Genomic DNA, 19911 nt, shown 5'->3' with positions numbered 1-19911 from the left:
ACTATTTACATGATACCCATTGAATAATCACATCACACAATAAATATATTAAAGGTCTCCATTGAGTAATATTAATACGAATAACTATAAAAATCATATTATTAAGATATTAATGTGAATTAAAAATTAGTGAATTATTTTTTGAATACGACAGATTATGATTGATCACATGAACATTTAAAATTTAATTAATGATTCATGGTAAAATCTTACACGAATATTCCTTTTCTTGGGTGTTTTAATATTTGATGATCCACATGCCTCAATCAACAAACTATTGGGAACAAAAATTTGAGGCACTTCTACCTGGCTAATACACCTTACTTAAAAAGAGTTCAATAACTACATTCTACAAGTCCGATAATTTACAAACATGCTGCAGTTACTATCAGATGAAGATTCAGCTGAAGAATCATCAACCTGCCTGACCTCGTCGACCCTATGTAATTTCTGTGTAGATTGAGTAGACAAATGACAGTCAGAAACGTAGCCCTTCTTTTCTACACTGAACCTAGTCTGTGGTTTACTATTTGGAAAAGTCCAACAGCAAACTGTGTTAGCACTTGCAGATTCAGCGTACCCAGTCTTGAAGGTCGATACCGGATCTCCATTTGTATCAGAATAATCCACAGTGCTGAAAGAGTCTCTCGCACTCTCAGATGTAAAAGAAGCCTCATCTGAGCTGGTGAAAAGGGACCAATCACTTGAAGTTGCATCAGAGAACTCCATGGTTGTCGGCTCGACATATCTTTCCATCACCGGCTGTGTACTTTTGTTAGTCACCCTCGGAAGAATACCATCAGAGTTGTGGTCAGTAAAGGTAGAAGCAATTTCTGCTCTAATATCACATGAACACTCTAGGCCAACAACATGGCTGCTTGCTGTGTTTTTTTCTTGTCTTGAAGACTTCAGAGTTTTAGGTATGCAATGCCTTGCAGAAGCTGGAACCTGCTGTCTCATAGCTTTCCCCAAAGATGCTCTCAGTGGCGGCCGGGGGCAGGACCTATGAAAGCAATTATATAAGAGAACTAAGTATATATAATAGGAACACATACAATTGACAATTATTCCAATGAACACAAAACTGGGAAAATTTCACAAAATCCATTTAAGGACCCTGACAAGAGCAAAATTTCCACATAAGACGTACATTGGCAATTCACACAGAGAAAAAACACTTCTTTTGTACAACAGTTTAGCAACAGATCAAACGTCTACCTCATGTAAAATAGGATATATGCCCCTTCTGACATCACCTGGCTCATTGGCACAGGATGAACCTGTAACCCACAAAAAGAAAGGAAAAAATTAATTATCTTTTCTGTTAAGGAATCAAAACAATAATGAAAATCATAAACTATATTGAAAACCAATCAATCTTGTTTATTCTTAATACATCAGATACAGGAACCACGTCAGTTAGTATAACCAGAGGGAAATAAATATGTGACTGCTTAGGTTCCTAAATTCAACCATGATAATGGTGAACTAAGCTACATCCTAAAGTCAGCAGGTACTCTTACATAATTTTTCAGAATATAGGGCAATAGATGAAAAAGAGGAAGCAATTCATCTACATTAAACAGGGGTTCACTTGTTTTGTAGAGGTACCATTTCTATGACACAGCATATAAAATGCAAGAGAACACATTCATAGAACAGTTATTTTCCAAATAGACCATCATTTCAATTCCCATTTATCGAATGCAAATAATTAACACATATTTGCCCAACTCAAAGTACTAGAAGAAACAGATTTACCTCTGTGTCATCTATCCTGAACCAATTGCCTCGCAAATCTTTTATATAAGACACATAATGCCCTGAAAATGATGCATTCTGTGTATCCAAATGTACAACAACGCCATATAGCAAGTAAAGCGGAGGCATGTCACCAGTTCCAGTCATGAATGGAATCATGTCCAGCATTTCGGGGAAAGTGATACATTTATTTATTTTCCCATATCTTCCCTCCTGATAAAGCAAATCAAATCAAATCAAATAGCAATGAGCCCAAAACCATATACAGGTTGTATAAGAAACAAACAGATTTCTACACAGATGTACCAGCCTCAAAATCATTTTGAAAATACTACACTAAAGGCATCCAGTGACAGTAGATGATATTACTCTAGGCTTGATTATTATTATAACCATCTAAAGTAAATAAAATTACTGAAGATAACATAATAACACAGAAAGAACTGATTCTCATGAACAAAGCAAGTATACCCGGAATCTCTTCAAGACAATTGTCAGGACGTTTGGTGCCTCATGTATACTCAACTGCTTCCTGGCTCGGACATATGAAGCACACCTTCTCATCAAAAAATAGCAGAGCCAGTGAGTTAGTATATTGCAATAAACTTGAAATTCCAAAGAACATGCTTCAAGAAGTTTAACAAACCTTCCACATCTGTACATGTTTTCACCGTCCAAATCCTCAGCAGTTGTAAATTGAGTCAATGCATCTTCCAGTGACTCAACCCAGCCAAATATCTCTAATGTAAGATCCATAATGTTTTCGTATCTTTCTGATTCATGATAACATCTAAGACACTTTACCTATTGCATTGAAATTGACAGAGACATCATTTAAAACTACCGAAAGAATTAAGATGAAGATAAAATTAAATAGTACATTAAACTTTATTAGAACATAATTTAAGACAAGTTTTCAAGGGAGCTAATGAGCAATAAAACCTTTGACATAAGACGCCCACCAAAAGTATGTTGGATAAAAGTAGTTTCTTGCAATCTGGGATCAACCCTGCTCTCACCACCAAGTCCCTCCAAGCATATGGATTGCATCAAGGCAACCAGAAGCCTGATATAAAACAACAGTGATGTACAAAGTTTAACTTCTTCAATGTCTGAAAGGCTGAAATTCCATTTACAAATTGAAGTATAAAAGTTGAAACTTTTCACATCGGATATATTCAGGATTCAGATGATATATCTGTGAAAACAGAAGTAAAGAAGAGTAGAACCAGCATCTTCATAGATATAAAATTGTCTTTAAAAATAAACAGCTAGCAGATCTTGAGGACCTTAAGAACTCATGTGCATCTTCCTGGCTTCCATCCCCAATCTGATCATTAATACTTCGCATATGCAACAGGATTCTGCCAGGAGACAGGGGACCGCCACTTTCTCTTAACATCATTACATGTTGCTCAAGTTCACACATTAGACACCAATCTTTTCCACAACCTATCACTCAAATGATAATTCTGAAATCACATATATGCTAGAACACTAAACTAATATCAACATCATGAAAGCTATCACTTAAGGAAAATAAGCAAATGTAGTTACAGGCTTTGGAATGTGATCTATGGAGCAAGTAGATGACAAGAGGCCTTGTGCAGGTCAAACACTGCAACACGGCATTAGCATAGCAACTGCATAATAAAAGTAATAATCAACAAAAAATTTAAAAATGCCAACCAAGAAACTAATGCATGCTCAATCTTTTAATCTATATATAAACAAACCAAAACATCTTCATATCAAATTATCAAGATTCTAAATCATAGTTTGCAAAAAGGTCTGGAAAGAAGAACAGTCCATACCTATTCCCACAGTTTACAAGGCCCCTGGGTAATAAATCAAAAACTTCACATTGGAAAAACTTCACAAATTCTTCATAAGGAAACAACATCTAAGACACCACAATAGTGAAAACAAATGAGATCACTTAATAATTCAAGAATCCAGTATGAATTGTGCACAGATTGCAGTTGATATGTAACTATATTTTAAGGGAACCTACCTTCAATTTCTTTTTTCCAAGCCCAAGTTCTGGGGCATCCTGTTTGAGTTTGGATGACTTCCTTAAACCCATCATCTTCACAATTCCCATCTTGGAGACCCCACTGCTTCTCTGTGCTGTGATATTTTCTCTCACTCTTGGAACTTCTGTATCACAAATCCAGAATTAGGAAAACCAGAAACTGCAAGGTATAGATAGGAAATGTAATCCAGAGACCCACTTGATTCATCCTCAATCAGTCCTTTCCACTCTTTTTCTGAGCATAATTGTTCACCAACTACGGTTGTGCACGGCTGCTCACCAACTACTTTTGTGGATGATTTTTCCGACTTACAACTTTTGGTCCCTCTAGGATTCAATGCGTTTTTTACTTTTATACTTCCATTGATTGCTTTCATATCAGAATAACAATCCAACATTTCAACATTTCCATCAGGAACAACAGCAGTCTCAGTATGTGCATTTGTCCCATATTTTGCAGAATATGGTGCAATTGGAAATCCAGAGCTGCTTCTTGGTTCAGATATGTTTCCATCTTGGCACTGATAATAATGATTTTCAAGCAGTGTACTTCTTGCAGGTCCATGAGTATGGACATTAGAGACATTGCCATAGTGTTGTCTCCAAGTCTCTTCAGCTGACACAACAAAGTCACTAGTTCTTGACTGCAGACAACACTTGGCACAATCAGAAACTGCATAATGATTACAGAAAAGCCAATGCTTATGAAATAGAAACTTAAAAGGTAAGAACCTTATGCCTCACTGGAGCCTCTTTTGGTGAAACATTAATAGATGAATTTGGATTTGTAGTGCAACTTTCAAGGGGTTCTTTTTCGGAGTCAAATACAGTTGCATCCTCTTTTCTTAACAATTCTCTGTTGGATTTAAGGCAAGCCCGCTTGTCTGCAGCTCTATCCAACAAGGAGACATGAGAGGAATCAACTGCAGAGCAATGTGTGGCAGCAAAGGCACCTCTGCTTGTTGATGGATGAATCATGTCATCTGATGGTGCTTTCTCCCTCCCAGTCTTACTATAATACCCAGATAACTGAGAGTTCAAGCTTTCATTAAGTAGAATTGTATCTTGAATTGATTCAGCCAGAGGAGATGAGCATAAGATTGTTTTCTCTAGTTGTTGGCATTCTTGCTTATGACCTTGCCTCCAGTGAATTATCTGACACTTTCCAGAACTGCACAGAGGTTATCAGTCCAATGTTTAGTAATTCTAGAACAAATTTACTGACTATGGTCTACACCTGCCGGTGATAAAAACCACTCATGAATTACCTTTTGTAAATTTTACCTAATGGATGTGAAATTATCACTTAGAAAGAAGGTGAAATAAAAATACAGGTATCAATATCTGATAAGGTTGCACAAAATTTAAAGATAAAAACAAATTGATAGAGTAAAAGGGCATATTGCTTTGATGCAGCTCTGAAAAGGTTCTTGCTCAGACATGGATTTAAGGTCTTTTAAAAGTATATATTAATAATAAAGCATGTTACAGTAGAAGAGAAAAAGAAATACCAATATCTGACAGACTTGCATCTGGAACAGCGGGTTATAGAAGGAGCAGAGCATCTGGCACAGACATGAAGTGCATTTTTTGATGTAGCAACAACAGGGATAACATTGGCAGCACCCATTGCTTCTGCTTTCAAAGCTTCTTCAGCAGCCAATTGAGCAAGCAAATTTATCCTCTCCCTCTTCTTTGCTGTTTCACTCCATTTGCCAAGTAAGAAATAAGCAACCACAGGAAGCACAACGAGGACCAGAAATAGGATAGGTACATCAGCTTCCCTTGGCTCGAGCATGTCCCCACCAACAAATTCATGTCCAATTTTCTCTCAAAACCACCACCCAAAAGATATGGCTCTTATGCTACATGAGTCAAGATAAATCAACATCTAGGATCAGCTAAATTGAATGTAACATGACTTATGCTCAGCCTTCGACCTGTCAAATTACAGATTCATAATATAGAAAAAGCTGTTAATCAGCACAGCAAAACCAAACATCTCAATTCCTCATCAGTAGCTCACATACAAGAAGATATGCAAGCATGTGAGCAAATAAATATAAAGAACTCTGTTCATACTGGTCATTTTATAGTATTCAACATAATAGTTTGGCTTAGACAACAAGAACAGAAACAAAATCTATTTTGACACCTGAAATGCATCAGACAAGAAAGGTACAAACATATTTTTTTTGTAACATCTTATGAGGCCTTCAACAAAAAGGAAAACACTTAAGATCCCTCATTCACTTTGGAGGACATTGAGAATAACCACAAGAAATAAGCATGAGGACATTTTTAAGCTTCACAGAGGCAAAATGAATTCCACATAGCCTCAGCAATACCCAGGTTCTCACAACAAGCATTAAAGAGCCTCCACCACACCTATTTATGCAATGATCCAGTGATAGTATATATTTGAACTGCACAGCCCTCAAGTCACTGAGTTGTATTTCATTTCTTTTTTCAACTTTGCTAGATAGAAATAAAATCAAACAAAGAGACCCAACCTAAGGACATCAGAACAATACAGAGCTACACCATAAAAATTAAAATAAAAATCAAACCCAAAACACGAAGCACCAAGGAAATTCCTCAAAAGACCGAAAATTGCTAAAAGAAATACAATAGAGAAAACTACAAACCCAAAGATGCCAACAATCTCACATTGAACCGTGAGTTAGAAGATTCCTGTCTCTTTAAGTAATTTATCTCCCTTAATATCATCCAGATTTAGCCCAAAAATTTGCTACCTTTGCAAATCCTCAGGCAAATACCATCTAAATCCTCACTACAATCATGAACTCCATAAAGCATGCCTTTAAATCTTTCAAATGACTACACCTCTCACTGTTGAAGAGCTCTAAAACACACAGGATCACAATGCAAAGCCCTCTGACTCAAAATGTATCCATCAATAATTACTCCTCAAATCTCCCCGCATTTCCAAACACATGGCACTCCAAAAGAACGAGATTAAAAAAAAAAAAATTTCTCCCATCTAAAGATACACACTTGAACGACAAGAACTTGAGACAAACCCATCTGCCAAAACACTCAGATGTCCACACTTCCACAAAATGCACAAAACACCACAAAGAAAATGCACCATTACTGTACTTAAACAACATTAACACTGGACAAATCAAACCATTGGCTTCACTAGCCAAAGATTTCAAGAAAAAAAATCAAGAAAGAGCAAAAACCCAGATGAAATCAAGCATTACGTCAAACTAAAGATGCAAGCGCAAACAAAAAAAACTAGGTTTTAAATTCAGTTTTGAATTAAAAACATACCTGACAGAAGTAAGAAAGAAAGAAGCAAAAGAATGAGAAGAGGTTTGCCTTGCGCTTTGTCTTTCCTCTTGCAAAAAGATTCCTTGATTCTTTTGATGGTAAACATTAATACAATACACACACACACACACTCTCTCTCTCTGTCGCTCTCCCCCCCTCTGTTTGCAGTTTTTGCCTCACCACAGTACACTTCGGACACTCTCTCTTCTCTCTCTTTCGCTTTTTTGAGGATTTGGTAATATTAATTTTTTTTTTTGGCAAGTTATTAATTAATGTCTGTTTTGGTTAGACCCAACTCATTATACTTTCCATGTTAGTTTTGATGCGTTTTAAAACTGATATTTACGAAAGATTAAAGAATTTGCAGTAGTATTTATAAATTAATTTTTATTAAAGATATAGATAAAATTATTATTTTATTAATAATATTAAAAATATATAACATTTATTAAATTTATTCTATTAAATTTTAAAAATTAATAATTTTATTTTTATCTAAAATTTTTTAACTTCAAAAAGTTATAATTTTCTCCTAAATTTAAATTTTTTTTTTCTTTGACTATTATCTCTAACATTGATGATTTTTTTTTTCACCTTAAAATATTAATCGATATACAATAAGATATGACAATCTCCCCTCTTTAGATCTTTTTGTCATAACAAAGAGATTATTTCTAATGAGTTTTTCATTAAAAACGAAAAAATCTAAAAAGAAAACATCATTGTACATCGATCAATATTTTATGATAAAGAGAAAAAATTGTCGATATTAGAGATAGTGGTCGATGAAGGAAAAAAACTTAAATTTGATGAAGAATATGACTTTTTAAAATTAAAAAACTTTAAATAAATATAAAATTTTTAATTTTTAAAATTTATAAAAAAAATATAATAATTTTTATATTTTAATATTATTAATAAAATAACTCTATTCAAAAGTTTAAACCATAACCTGACTTTAGGTTTCAAACCCCGTGGGACATAGTTCTTGGGGCTACTTTTAATCTATTTTGCCACGTGTCTTGTGGGTATTTGTTGTAAACTGAGACGAATTATTGTCACCCTTCTCTTTTATTTATTATTTTTACACAATTTTTTACTCCGAAGTCCAAATTATTCACGCCATCATGCTTTTTTTTTTGACCTTTTTACATACATGGAAGGGTATTTTTCATATGAAGGGTATGTTTTGTTGGAATAATATTCACTGCAAATTACCTTAAGGGGTAGTTTAATGTAATAAAAAAAATTTTTATATTTAAAAATATATGAGTTTAAATTTTTTATGACGATATATTAATATTAAATTATTAATTTATATAATTTAATAATTATATATTTAATCATTAAACTCAAAATTTATCTTGTTTGGTATTACTAATTTTTGTCTAATATAATAATCCAATTAAGATAAAATTTTTGGTTACTGAAAAAATTTTAATAAAAATTATTATAAAAAATATTTTTATCAAAAAAATTAATAAATAGAAATAGAAATTTAACCAAATTAAAATTATTTTATTGATTTTTTGCTATTTTACATCTATATAATAATAAGGTAATCACTTATATTATTTAGAATATTATCATTATTAATTATAGGTTATAAATTTCTGTTACTATTTAATACCTTAAATAAAATAATATTTCTAATAAAAAGTAAATTGATAAAATAATCTTCTTATTCAAAAGTTGCATAATTATTATTATTATTATTAAGCCAAAGGATTTATTTCCATCTAAAGTATTATTTAATCTTAAATTTTCATCTTTTAACTATAAAAATATCAAACACCCATCTATAAAAGATTAAATCTATTAGTTTTAAGGATATAATCATCATTTTATTTGTAATATTAAAAATAAATTAAAATTTAATCTTATTTTCTCCCCAAAACCGTAAAAACCACTATTTTCCCGATAGATAAAGTTTTAAAAAATGACATTCCTCATCTAGGGTTTAGTTTTCAAACTCTAGCACCATTTCTAACACTATTATTAACGGTTTGTCCCTGACTTGATTCAACATCGATTGAGTATCTAACTAAGAGAAAATAGATTGTTAGAAGAAAAGAAAACTTCAAGAGGGGGAAGCCATTAGCAATTGCATCAAAGATAGTGCCAAATTTTGAAAATTAAACTCTAAGAGGAAAATGTCATTTTTTAAAACTCTGTATACAGGGAAAATGACTTGTTTTTAGGGTTTGAGGTGAAAAAAATAAAATTTTAAGGAGACGAGGCTATATTAATTTTAATTGTTTATAGATAAATAAATAAAATTTTTAAAATTAAAGAATAGGGACTTGAGATTAAATAGTACTTTGAGTGGGGAAGAGCCCTTTAGCCTTATTATTATTATTATTATTATGCTGATAAAATCATATATTGAATAATAACAACTAAAGCCAAGATGCTTTAACTCAAAAAATAAATAAGGGGATGGTGAATGATCTGGTAAGATAATCAATGAGACCCATGAGACAGAAGTAGAAGATGATTGGCTATTGGCCGTACGATGAGCGAATGTAGAAGTGGGATAAGAGAGAGTGGGACCCAATAGGGAGACGCAGTTCCCAATGATTTTGTAGAGTGAAACGTGGACGGGTAGGATCATTCCAGAGGATAAGTATAGCTGTTGTGCGACAGAGGACACGAATTTTTATACAGTTAAATAAAAAACGTCCTTCTTTGGTCAAAGTTGAGCGTGTGATGCGTCAAGTGTGAGATGGTGTGTGTTGGATTGACTTTTGGTGATGGATCGTGATCACTATCCTACCGCCGGAAATCAGAGGGCTATCAGCCACATGATGTTGTGTTCATTTAATGATTAAATGCTGAAAAGCTACACCGTATTGTATTTAATTATACGTCATATGTCTACGCTGTTATACTGAACCCATATGTAGAAAGATTCCCGTATCCCTTAAGATGCATGAATGTCTACAATTGGGCAATGTGAACTTCGTTGGAAATGATTCCACTTAAAAAACGGACTTACATCTAGGTTTGGATATGATTCGAATTAATTCTATCTCCAAAATCGATTTAGCTTGATTTAGTTTGAGTTAAATTTATTTGATTAAAATTTAAACTGAATTTGAGCTAAAAAATTTAATTCATTTTTTAATTAGAATCAAACTTGAGCTAAAAGGTGTTTGATTTAGTTTAGCTTGAATTCAGCTCAATTGAAGAATGTCTTAGTGTAGTTTCTTGTGCAAATACTCTTGCTTTAGGGACTCAATTGTCACCATAGTAAAAACTCTATCAAATTATCTTTAAACTTGTTTTTCACATTTTCATATTCTCTATATTTTATTTCTGTTTTACCATTCTTTAAATAGAGAAATCATTTTTTGAATGTTTTAACTGGACGTAAAGATGGAACGATCTCTAATTTTCAATATGATCTGGATATAATATAAGTCAGTTTAGTCTCGAAAGTTGATTCGATTCGATTTAGCTTGACTCAAATTCGTTCGATTAAAATTTAAATTGAACTCGAACCAAAAGATTTAACTCATTTTTTAATGCAAGTCGAACTAGAGCCGAAAGGTGTTTGGGCTTGACTTGATCCGAATCCACTCCTACTTACATTTTCCCATTGACCCTCAAAATTCACTCAGTGAATTCATTTATTCATTTTTTTCTTTGCGTATGTTTTAATGGGTTTAGGATTTGGGTGAATGACATTGTTGGTGGGTTTAGATTTGAATTAGTGGAAACTTTTGATAGATTTAGGTTTGGATGAATGACAATTATCACAGCTAAAATTTTCAAATTTAACTTGTAGAATTAGAGGCGTCAAATGGGTTGGACTAGCCAACGCACTACAAAGTTTAACATAATTAAACTCGATTTAAAATTGCAACAGGGCTTGGCCCAACCCATGGGTCATAAAGGTTGACCTGTGGGGGTAGGCAGCAGAGCCATGGGCCATAAAGAGTGACTCGTGGGCTGAGGTAGCAGACCCATGAGCCATAAAGACTGGCCCATGGGCCTAGGTAGCAAGTCCACGGCCATTACTGTTGTGCCTTAATCGAAGTGAAAGAAATGGCTTGGGTTGTGGACTTCACAACGTTTGAAATTAATATTTCAATGCCACAATATTCGTTTCCCTCTATTTGGATGCTGGTTTGTGCAATATAATTAATTGTCGCTTATTGTTTGGGTTTGGCTTAATGCCTTAGAAAAAATAGTACCTTATCATACTAGCTAGGGGTTATATAGTTGATTTAAGATTAGGTTTTATTGTAGGCTTTAATTTTATTGTGTGTGTGGACATGTACATTATATTTTCGTAATAATAAAACTATGTATATTTACTTTAAATACATAAATAGGTACACATTTAAATATATCATAATGTGATTGATTAATTTAAAATTAAGGATAAAGTAATATCTAATTACATGATGACACATATAAATGTGTATTTATTTATGTACTCAAAATAAATATATATAGTATTGTTCAGTAATATTTGTAGCATTTTCAAAATATCATAGGAATAAAAAGTTTCTAAATATTGCATCATCAATTGTATAAATTTTTCCCATGAAAAATGTCTTACAATTTCTTAATGAAGAATTTTTCTTATTTGAAACCGGCTGGCTTAGTACAACAAGAACAATTAAGAAAAAAGATCGATGATTGTAGGTACAAAGGATTGACATTAAATCAAGTCATTGAAGATATTTTTGAAAAATTTTTAACTTTTGACGTTGAAGATAAGTAAATAAATGATATATATATTATTGTATTTATTTTTATAAATAAACAAAATACAAATTAAATTATTTGTACTATATTATAACATTTTCTATGATATAAACATGATATTTCTCACCTACAAGTGATGGATTATCAATAAATTATTCAGGATACTGTTCTCAGTTATTGGAAAATGGTTCAGAAAATATAATTTAAAAAAATTGATTAAAATTTTTTAATAGTCTGGGCCAGCCCAATACTGTTGGGCTCAACCTAGCCCAACACTGTTGGATAGTTGAGCAAGCACCACAATCATGTGGTAAAGTTTCCTAAAGCCCGGTCCTCATATAAATGTAAAGTATAAACAAGGAATATGCAAACATAATTTCAGGCAACTTGGATAGTTGAATATGCATATATAATTTGTTTATATCAATAGACTACCATTTCTCATAGAGGTTTATGATTTGGTTTGATTTAGTTTGTAAAATGATTTTATTTGGGTTGATAAATTTTTAAAAAATAGTTTTCAGTTTGAGTTGTATTTTGGATAAATTTTAAACTGTAAATTGTTTTTTTTTGAAATACAAATATGTAACTGTATTTAACATAATTTTTTAATAAATAAATAAGTATACAATTTGTTTTTTTCATATTTATTTTATTATTATTATATATATATATATATATATATATTTCATGTTTATATTATATTCTAAAAAACTACAACTTAATTAATTATTATTATTATTATTATGTATATGATTTTAATATATTTAAATCATAATCTAAATTAAATTAAATTATTTTTTTAATTTAGCTTAAAACATTTTAGAAATGGTATATTCACACGTCTAAGGTTGGATTCAAATTGAGTCGCATTCGAGTTCTACTCAGTTTGTACATAATAGAACTTGAGCTTGTAGAAGCTAAACTCAAACTCGATTCGAATTTAGTTAGACTCATTACAAACTCAAATTTTTAACTAATACGTTATTCGAATAACGTTGTTTTAATATATATCGGTTAAAATGATATTATTTTGTATATAAATTTTTAATTCATAAATTTGATGAGTAGTTTGAGCTTGAAAATATTGACTCAAACTTATATAAAACTGACTCATTTTAAACTTATTTGAATTAAACTTAGATTTAAATTCGAATTAACTCAATTTGAATCTAATCTTAGACAACTCTAATTTCTCAAGTTACCCTTAGCCGACAATGATTTGACCGTTTCTAAAATAGAAAAGTTTCAATGTACTTTGGTTACCTATAAAATGGATGCAATGAACACAACTAGGGCTGGATTCGAGCCGAGCCGAGCTCGGCTCGCAGCCAGCTCGGGCTCGGCTCGACTTTTTAATGGCCGGCTCGAGTTCGGCTCGAGCTCGACTCGAGCCGAATTTGGCTCGACTCGAGTTTGGCTCGTTTTCAGCTCGGCTCGGTAACGGCTCGGCTCGGCTCATTTTTTATATCAAAGCGACACCTTTTTGTATATATATATGGATCAAAACGACGTCGTTTTGTATAAAAAAATTTTTTAAAAATATACCGAGCCAATCCGAGCCAGCTCGGGCTCGGCTCGAGCTCGATCGAGCCGAGCTAAGCCAAGCTCATTTCGGGCCCAAACCGAGCCGAGCCGAGCTCGAGCTCGAGCTGGCTCGGCTCGAATCCAGCCCTAAACACAACAAACATTTGATAAAGTACAAAGCGGAAAAACAGAAAGGAGAAAAGTGAAAAAGGGCATATTTATTTCATGACTAAATACGAATATCAGTCAATATCATTGAAACAAAACTATAAAATAAACGATAAAAAAGGCCTAAAAATTCAAATGTCTTTTCATCGACAATGTCATATGACAGTAATATTCAATTAGCACTCTCAGGAATTATTATTATTATGGTGCCATGAATCTCTAAATATTTGCTACTTCATATCAATATTATTAACTACTATTAATGATGTGTTCTTTAATTCTCTATCGCATGGACGCTTAATTATCTTGAACCCATCAACATTTACTCACTTTTGCTTGTTACGGATAGAGATGTCATCGAGATAGAGTTAACTTTTAGTTTGGCTCAGATTTGTATAATTTGATATAGTCTACACTGTCTTCATACAGAAAAAAGTGGGTCATATCAAACTTATGAACTTAACATGTTGTGCTTTAGATTGTGAGATGAAACCTCTGGATCAATATCACACAAATCGCTAAAAATATTTAAAATGTAAAAATAATAAAAATAAATTATAAATTAATAATATTAAAATTTATAATTTAATAAGCCTTTGAGTTAAGGATCTATAGAAACATAACTCTGAGTCATGAGTTGTGCTCTGAAGTTCGAGTTTTTGTCAGGTTGATCCAACAAGTTAGTACATGAATTTAAGCAAGATCCATCTAATATGATTTGATCAAATATGTTGTCACCTTAAACTACATTAATTATCCATTTACAACATCATTTTTTTTTTTTTTATAATAAGAGACTCTAACAATATTTGTTTAATTATTTATTTATTTATAATATCTTTTTTTATAATCAAAGATTTTGTTTGTATTTATTAAAAAAATAAACTTAGGGTATAGTAATTGAATTTATAATTATTATTTTAAGTAAATAAAAAATTTATACAAATTTTGTTAACCGTCAGGGTCATCATCATGTTTCTTGCGTGTGGTTTGTCAAATTTTGTTAGTATCAGTCACACACCACTAGGCCAAGGGATATAATTTGCAGCACATCTAATTTCTTGCCCACAGTTGGAGAGACATCATGTGTAATGTAAGAGAATTTCTAAGTTGATAAATTAATTGGATATTATCATGAAAATGGTTGAAAGGAAAGTGAAAATGGTCTATAATTAATAATCCTTAGCCGCCTTTTGTCTTTTTGGCTTTAAAGGTTATTTTATTAATCTAATTTATATGATTTTATTTAATTTACTTATAATAAAAATAATTTTTTATTATTTATATTGATATAATAGATAAAATAAGTGATAATTTGATTATCATTTTTTCTTTATATATTAAAAGATTATTGATATAATATTAATTTTATTATAATTATATTATAATTTATTAATTTTTAAGATAAAAATTAATTTATTTTTAATTAATATAATAAATAATATAAAAAATATTTAAAAATAATTATATCTAAAACTATTTAAATAAAATAATTTACTAATATTATTTTATTACCTTTAACTAAACATAATAATTATTTATATATATATATATTTTTATCAAATATAATAATTATTTATACCTAATAATCTTTTAAATAATACATCTTTCAAATAATCTTTTTAATTTGATAATAACATATTATTTAAATCAACCGTCATCTAAATGTTTGTTGAGAGAGACACCAAATCTAAATATAACATGAGTGAATATATGATTGAATATTGAAGATTTATGAATGAGAATTAATTCGACCGACCATTGTTTCCCACGAGACCCACCTACATTTATTCAATCAAAGAGATTGATTTATAGAATATAGTATTTGTCAAACGAAATTAATACCATATTCCCCCATCTTATGTTGTTATATTTCTTATATTAAATAAATATATATATATATATATATATATATATTTTTTTTCGTAGGACGTGCAATATTATTAGAATTATCGACCGATGTTGCGGTGTGCTGCTTGGCAGCGTTTTGAATAATTCTGGAAAAGAAATAAAATGCAGCCGACAGTGAAGTGTACGGAGGAGATAAAGCCACGTCGAGATTTGATAATCGCCCACGTAGATAGATGAACAACTGTTGAAGTGGAGGCTGCCCTTTCAACACGTGTATTTTAAATTTTCCTAATTAAAAACATTGATTTCATTTCTAATCATGAGTGGGCCTCTAACTTATCCTCAAATAAAGCCAAATGGCTATGTCCCACCGAAGGTTTAGTGTAAATCTATTTTTCTTCCATCAATGAAAAATTTAAATATCCATCTATCTATTAAATTTTATTATTATTATTAAAAATAAAATTGTTATATATAAAAATATTTTAAAAATTAAAAATTTATCATATTTCTATCTAAAATTTAAAAACTAACAAATTTTTCTCAATCCTAGATTTAAAATATCAACTTTTCTTTTTAGGATTTTTATAAGATGCTGTTAGTGGTTAGAGATAGGTTAGTGAGTTTCGTGGAAGTTGCCAGTAGTCAGAGAGGAGTAGTAAGAAAACCTAAGTTTTGAGAGAGAGAAGTATAACTTTTCAAAATTAAAAAACTTTAACTAAGAGTAAAATTATTAATTTTTAAAATTTAGAAGTGAAAATATAATGAATTATATATATTTTTAATATTATTATTAAAATAATAAATTTATCTCTAATTATAACTGAAATTTTTTATATAAATTTTAAATTTTTAAAAGTTAACAGATTTCAATGGGTCCACTACGTCATGGGTGGGAAATAGCTATATGGCCTATATATATATATATATATATATATATATATATATTAAATTTATTCAAAATATTTTATAGTGGTTGATTTGACCTCCTTTTATAATGTAATAAATTCCACCTCTAAACCTTATCAAATAACATTTTTCTTCATATTTTTCTCGTATAAATACCACCGCTCAACTCAAAAGCCATTCAATTTAATTCCGTCACCATTTTCATCTCCATACAATCTGAGTAATGCTGGCCTTGTCTAAGCCAGTAATGCAACACTTTCCATTCACAAAATCTTCTTGCAAAGCCTCTACATTGTGCCCTGCAATTCCTCTTATTGACCTCTCCAAACCTGATGCTGAAACCCTCATAATCAACGCCTGCGAAGGCTTCGGTTTCTTCAAGGTCATCAACCATGTAGTCCCCCTGGAATTCATTTCCAGGCTGGAAGCTGAAGCCTTCAAGTTCTTCTCTTTACCCCTCCCCGAGAAAGAGCAAGCTGGCCCCCCTTGCCCCTTCGGCTACGGCAACAAAAGTATCGGACCAAACGGCGATGTGGGTTGGGTTGAATACCTCCTCTTCACTGCCAATCAAGAGTCTAATGTCCAACGATTTGTTTCGGCCAAAAACCCTGAAAATTTTAGGTATAAACTTTGCAAAAAATCTGTCCGTTTTTTATATTCATTTGTATATTTGTGTTTTTGTAACGTTGTTTTGGTGTTTGATGCAGTGTTGCTTTGAATGATTATATATCAGCAGTGAAGAAAATGGCGTGTGAGATTCTGGAACTTATGGCGGAGGGACTGAAGATTCAACAAAAGAATGTGTTCAGTAAGCTACTGATAGATGAACAGAGTGACTCTGTTTTCAGGCTAAATCACTATCCGCCTTGTCCGGATATTCAAGTTCTGAATGGCAGCAGTAGCAATATGATTGGATTTGGAGAACACACAGACCCTCAGATTATTTCTGTGTTGAGATCCAACAACACTACTGGCTTGCAAATTTCTCTCAAAGATGGGAGTTGGATTTCAGTTCCTCCTGATCAAAACTCCTTTTTCATCAATGTTGGAGACTCATTACAGGCACAAATTTATGCGGTTTTTATCATTTTACCCATCACTATTCGCACCTTTCTCTGTCACAGAGAAGATATATATCTTTCATTTTAAGTTTTTTTTTTTTTGGATTAAACCCTTGTGACATCCCTTATCAAACTTTAATATATTATCTATTTTTATATATAATCATAATGTAATATAAGATATATTTATTGTTAAGATATTATTTATTTTAGATATGTAATTTTATTTTTAAATTCTACAACTTAAAATATATCTTTATAATAATCGATCATAAATGAATCATACATATATCTTTAATACTTATTTTATATTTTATCGAGAGGAAATTTGTATAAAAAGCTGACAATAGTAATTTGCGGAGTTGAACTGTAGTTAACTAATGGACATCTTCTGTGTTTGGTGGGTGATTTTGCAGGTGCTGACCAATGGGAGGTTTAAAAGTGTCAAACATAGAGTCCTGGCAAACAGCTTAAAATCAAGAGTTTCTATGATTTATTTTGGTGGACCACCATTGAATGAGAAAATAGCTCCATTGCCTTCGCTCATGAAAGGCCATGAACAAAGCTTGTACAAAGAGTTTACATGGTTTGAATACAAAAAATCTGCTTACAGTTCTAGGCTTGCAGATAACAGGCTGATGCACTTCGAGAAAATAGTTGCCTCATAATGTATTCAATACTCAAAACAAAGGCTTAGATTGAGAGTTACACTTGGTGTTATCATGTAATTACCTTTCTTGTTTACTGCATAAACACAAATCACATTGCTCAATACAAGATTGTGCTTATGTTTAAGGCTTAACTGCTTTTCTTTACGGTAAATGTTTCAGCTGTCGAATATCCAAGTTTGAATGTTTTGTAGAATTTGGAAGTACTTGGGTTAACTCAATAAGAGGAGACAAGTGTAATGGGTCGGTGATTTTGATTCCCAAAGAATGAAGAACAAGATGAAACGTGAGGAAAGTTAGATGTAGAAAGCAAGATAGATAGGACACGGTAAAGCATAAGAATCCTGTGGGTTCCTTTTCTAGAAGGGCATCTGGACCAGCTCACCCATAAAGAAACCCACCTTACTAAATTTTGAATAATGTCAAATGGCTTTGGAAGGCAAACAAAATCAGCTCATAATGTAATGTGAAAACTGTTGAACGACTGAAGGCAAAACCATGTCTCTGACTTCTTGTCTCTAGATATTTACTTACAGTGCAAAGTTTGCATTGACAGCAAGTTAATTAGGGAAGGCAATGCAAGTTATCTGCTCGTGTGGTCTTTTAACCATGCAGAAGTTTTGTAGCCAATAAGATATGCACATTAAATAAGTTGTCATATAAAGCAGAAAACCAAGTATGCAAAGTACAAAAAGTACTATAAGCTTTCTGAAGATGCCGCATATTCTAAAGCATCATGGAATTTAATTTAAATCAAATAAAAGTTAAAGGCCAAAATTAAATTAAGGACATTATGATTTCATGTCATGAGGCAATGAACACATGATTGAAGAAAATTTTAATTTGATTCATTTCCATTGCCATGGAATCTTTTGAACTGTTTTTACAAATTTTATACATACATACATACATACATACATACATACATATACATATATACATACATACATATACATATATACATACATACATATATATACATATATATTTATATGTTCACTTCCCACTCATTAATAATTGAAAATTTAAATACCCATAGTTTTGTTAAATTTCATTGTTATTGTCATGAGTAATATTATTATTTAAAAAAATATTTCAAAAACTAAAAATTTATTACATTTTCACCCCTAAGTTTAAAAGCTAATAAGTCAACCCCACCAAAACTTTGAAAACTTACATTACCCTTTGAGTTTTCACAACAGCTGTTGGCGGCATTCTCCCTCTATCCCAACTTCTCTTTTAGTTGCAGTCCATTTTTGGCCTTTTTCTTCCCTCATTGACGACATGACGAAAGGTTGAAATATCTTCATCGTGCCATCGGTGAGGGGAGAAGACAGTCAATGATGGTTGGAAATGGACTACGGTTGAGAGAGAAGCCTAGAGGGAGGGAGAACATTGTCGTCACCGTTGTCTTCAACTGTCGACAACTATTGCAAAAACCCTAAGGGGGAATGTAAGTTTTTTTAACTTTTGGTGGGGGTGACTTTATTAGTTTTTAAATCTAGAAGGTGAAAATGCGATTTTTTTATCTTAAAATATTTTTTTAAATGATAATTTTACCCTAACAGTAACAGTGAAATTTAATATAAGGGAAAACATTTAGATTTGTGATAATTAACGAGTGAGAAATTGTATTTACACTAAACTTTGGGTAGGAAATAGTCATTTGGCCATATATATATATATATAGATTTTCATTTTGTAGAACAGACATCACTAAGACTTCTGTCAATGCAATCTATAATGTTTATTTAATAGATTCATTTGAAAATGGCTATGAAAACCATAACGTAAGCAAGAGCTGTATTCTATCGCAGTGGTGGACCCAGGGGGGTCAAGATGATCAGTTGACCCCTTGAGTTTGAAAAAGGCCAAAGCACTATTTCCCACCCAAGGTATACTACAATGTCAG

General features: G+C 31.7%; 2 protein-coding genes across 5 annotated transcripts; one reads left to right on the top strand and one right to left on the bottom strand.

The window, feature by feature from the left end:
• Positions 1-161: 161 nt before the first annotated feature.
• On the bottom strand, positions 162-7324 carry LOC123202301 (ubiquitin carboxyl-terminal hydrolase 15-like). Of its 3 annotated transcripts, none has more exons than XM_044618157.1 (14): positions 7097-7324; positions 5308-5736; positions 4529-4967; positions 3996-4440; positions 3776-3921; positions 3576-3664; positions 3319-3404; positions 3051-3213; positions 2704-2827; positions 2408-2565; positions 2233-2317; positions 1762-1974; positions 1219-1280; positions 162-1003 (listed from the first exon to the last, which is right to left on the bottom strand). In XM_044618157.1, the coding sequence occupies exons 2-14, from the start codon at positions 5592-5594 to the stop codon at positions 343-345; spliced, it is 2958 nt and encodes a 985-aa protein (XP_044474092.1). In that variant the 5' UTR covers positions 5595-5736; positions 7097-7324; the 3' UTR covers positions 162-342. The 3 variants fall into 3 exon arrangements, with proteins under 3 accessions (XP_044474092.1, XP_044474094.1, XP_044474093.1); XM_044618159.1 differs by having other exon boundaries at positions 5308-5661; XM_044618158.1 differs by lacking the exon at positions 7097-7324 and adding an exon at positions 6445-7024.
• A 9082-nt stretch (positions 7325-16406) lies between these two features.
• LOC123201642 (gibberellin 2-beta-dioxygenase 1-like) lies at positions 16407-18133 on the top strand. 2 transcript variants are annotated; one of them, XM_044617232.1, is made up of 3 exons: positions 16407-16891; positions 16978-17347; positions 17748-18133. In XM_044617232.1, exons 1-3 carry the CDS (start codon positions 16494-16496, stop codon positions 17997-17999), a joined length of 1020 nt encoding a protein of 339 aa, XP_044473167.1. In that variant the 5' UTR covers positions 16407-16493; the 3' UTR covers positions 18000-18133. The 2 variants fall into 2 exon arrangements, with proteins under 2 accessions (XP_044473167.1, XP_044473168.1); XM_044617233.1 differs by having other exon boundaries at positions 16414-16891; positions 16978-17332.
• Positions 18134-19911: the final 1778 nt, after the last annotated feature.

This window comes from Mangifera indica, chromosome 18 (genome assembly GCF_011075055.1).
Source record: "Mangifera indica cultivar Alphonso chromosome 18, CATAS_Mindica_2.1, whole genome shotgun sequence".
Taxonomy (NCBI): Eukaryota; Viridiplantae; Streptophyta; class Magnoliopsida; order Sapindales; family Anacardiaceae; genus Mangifera; species Mangifera indica.
This window is presented reverse-complemented; position numbering and strand designations above follow the sequence as displayed.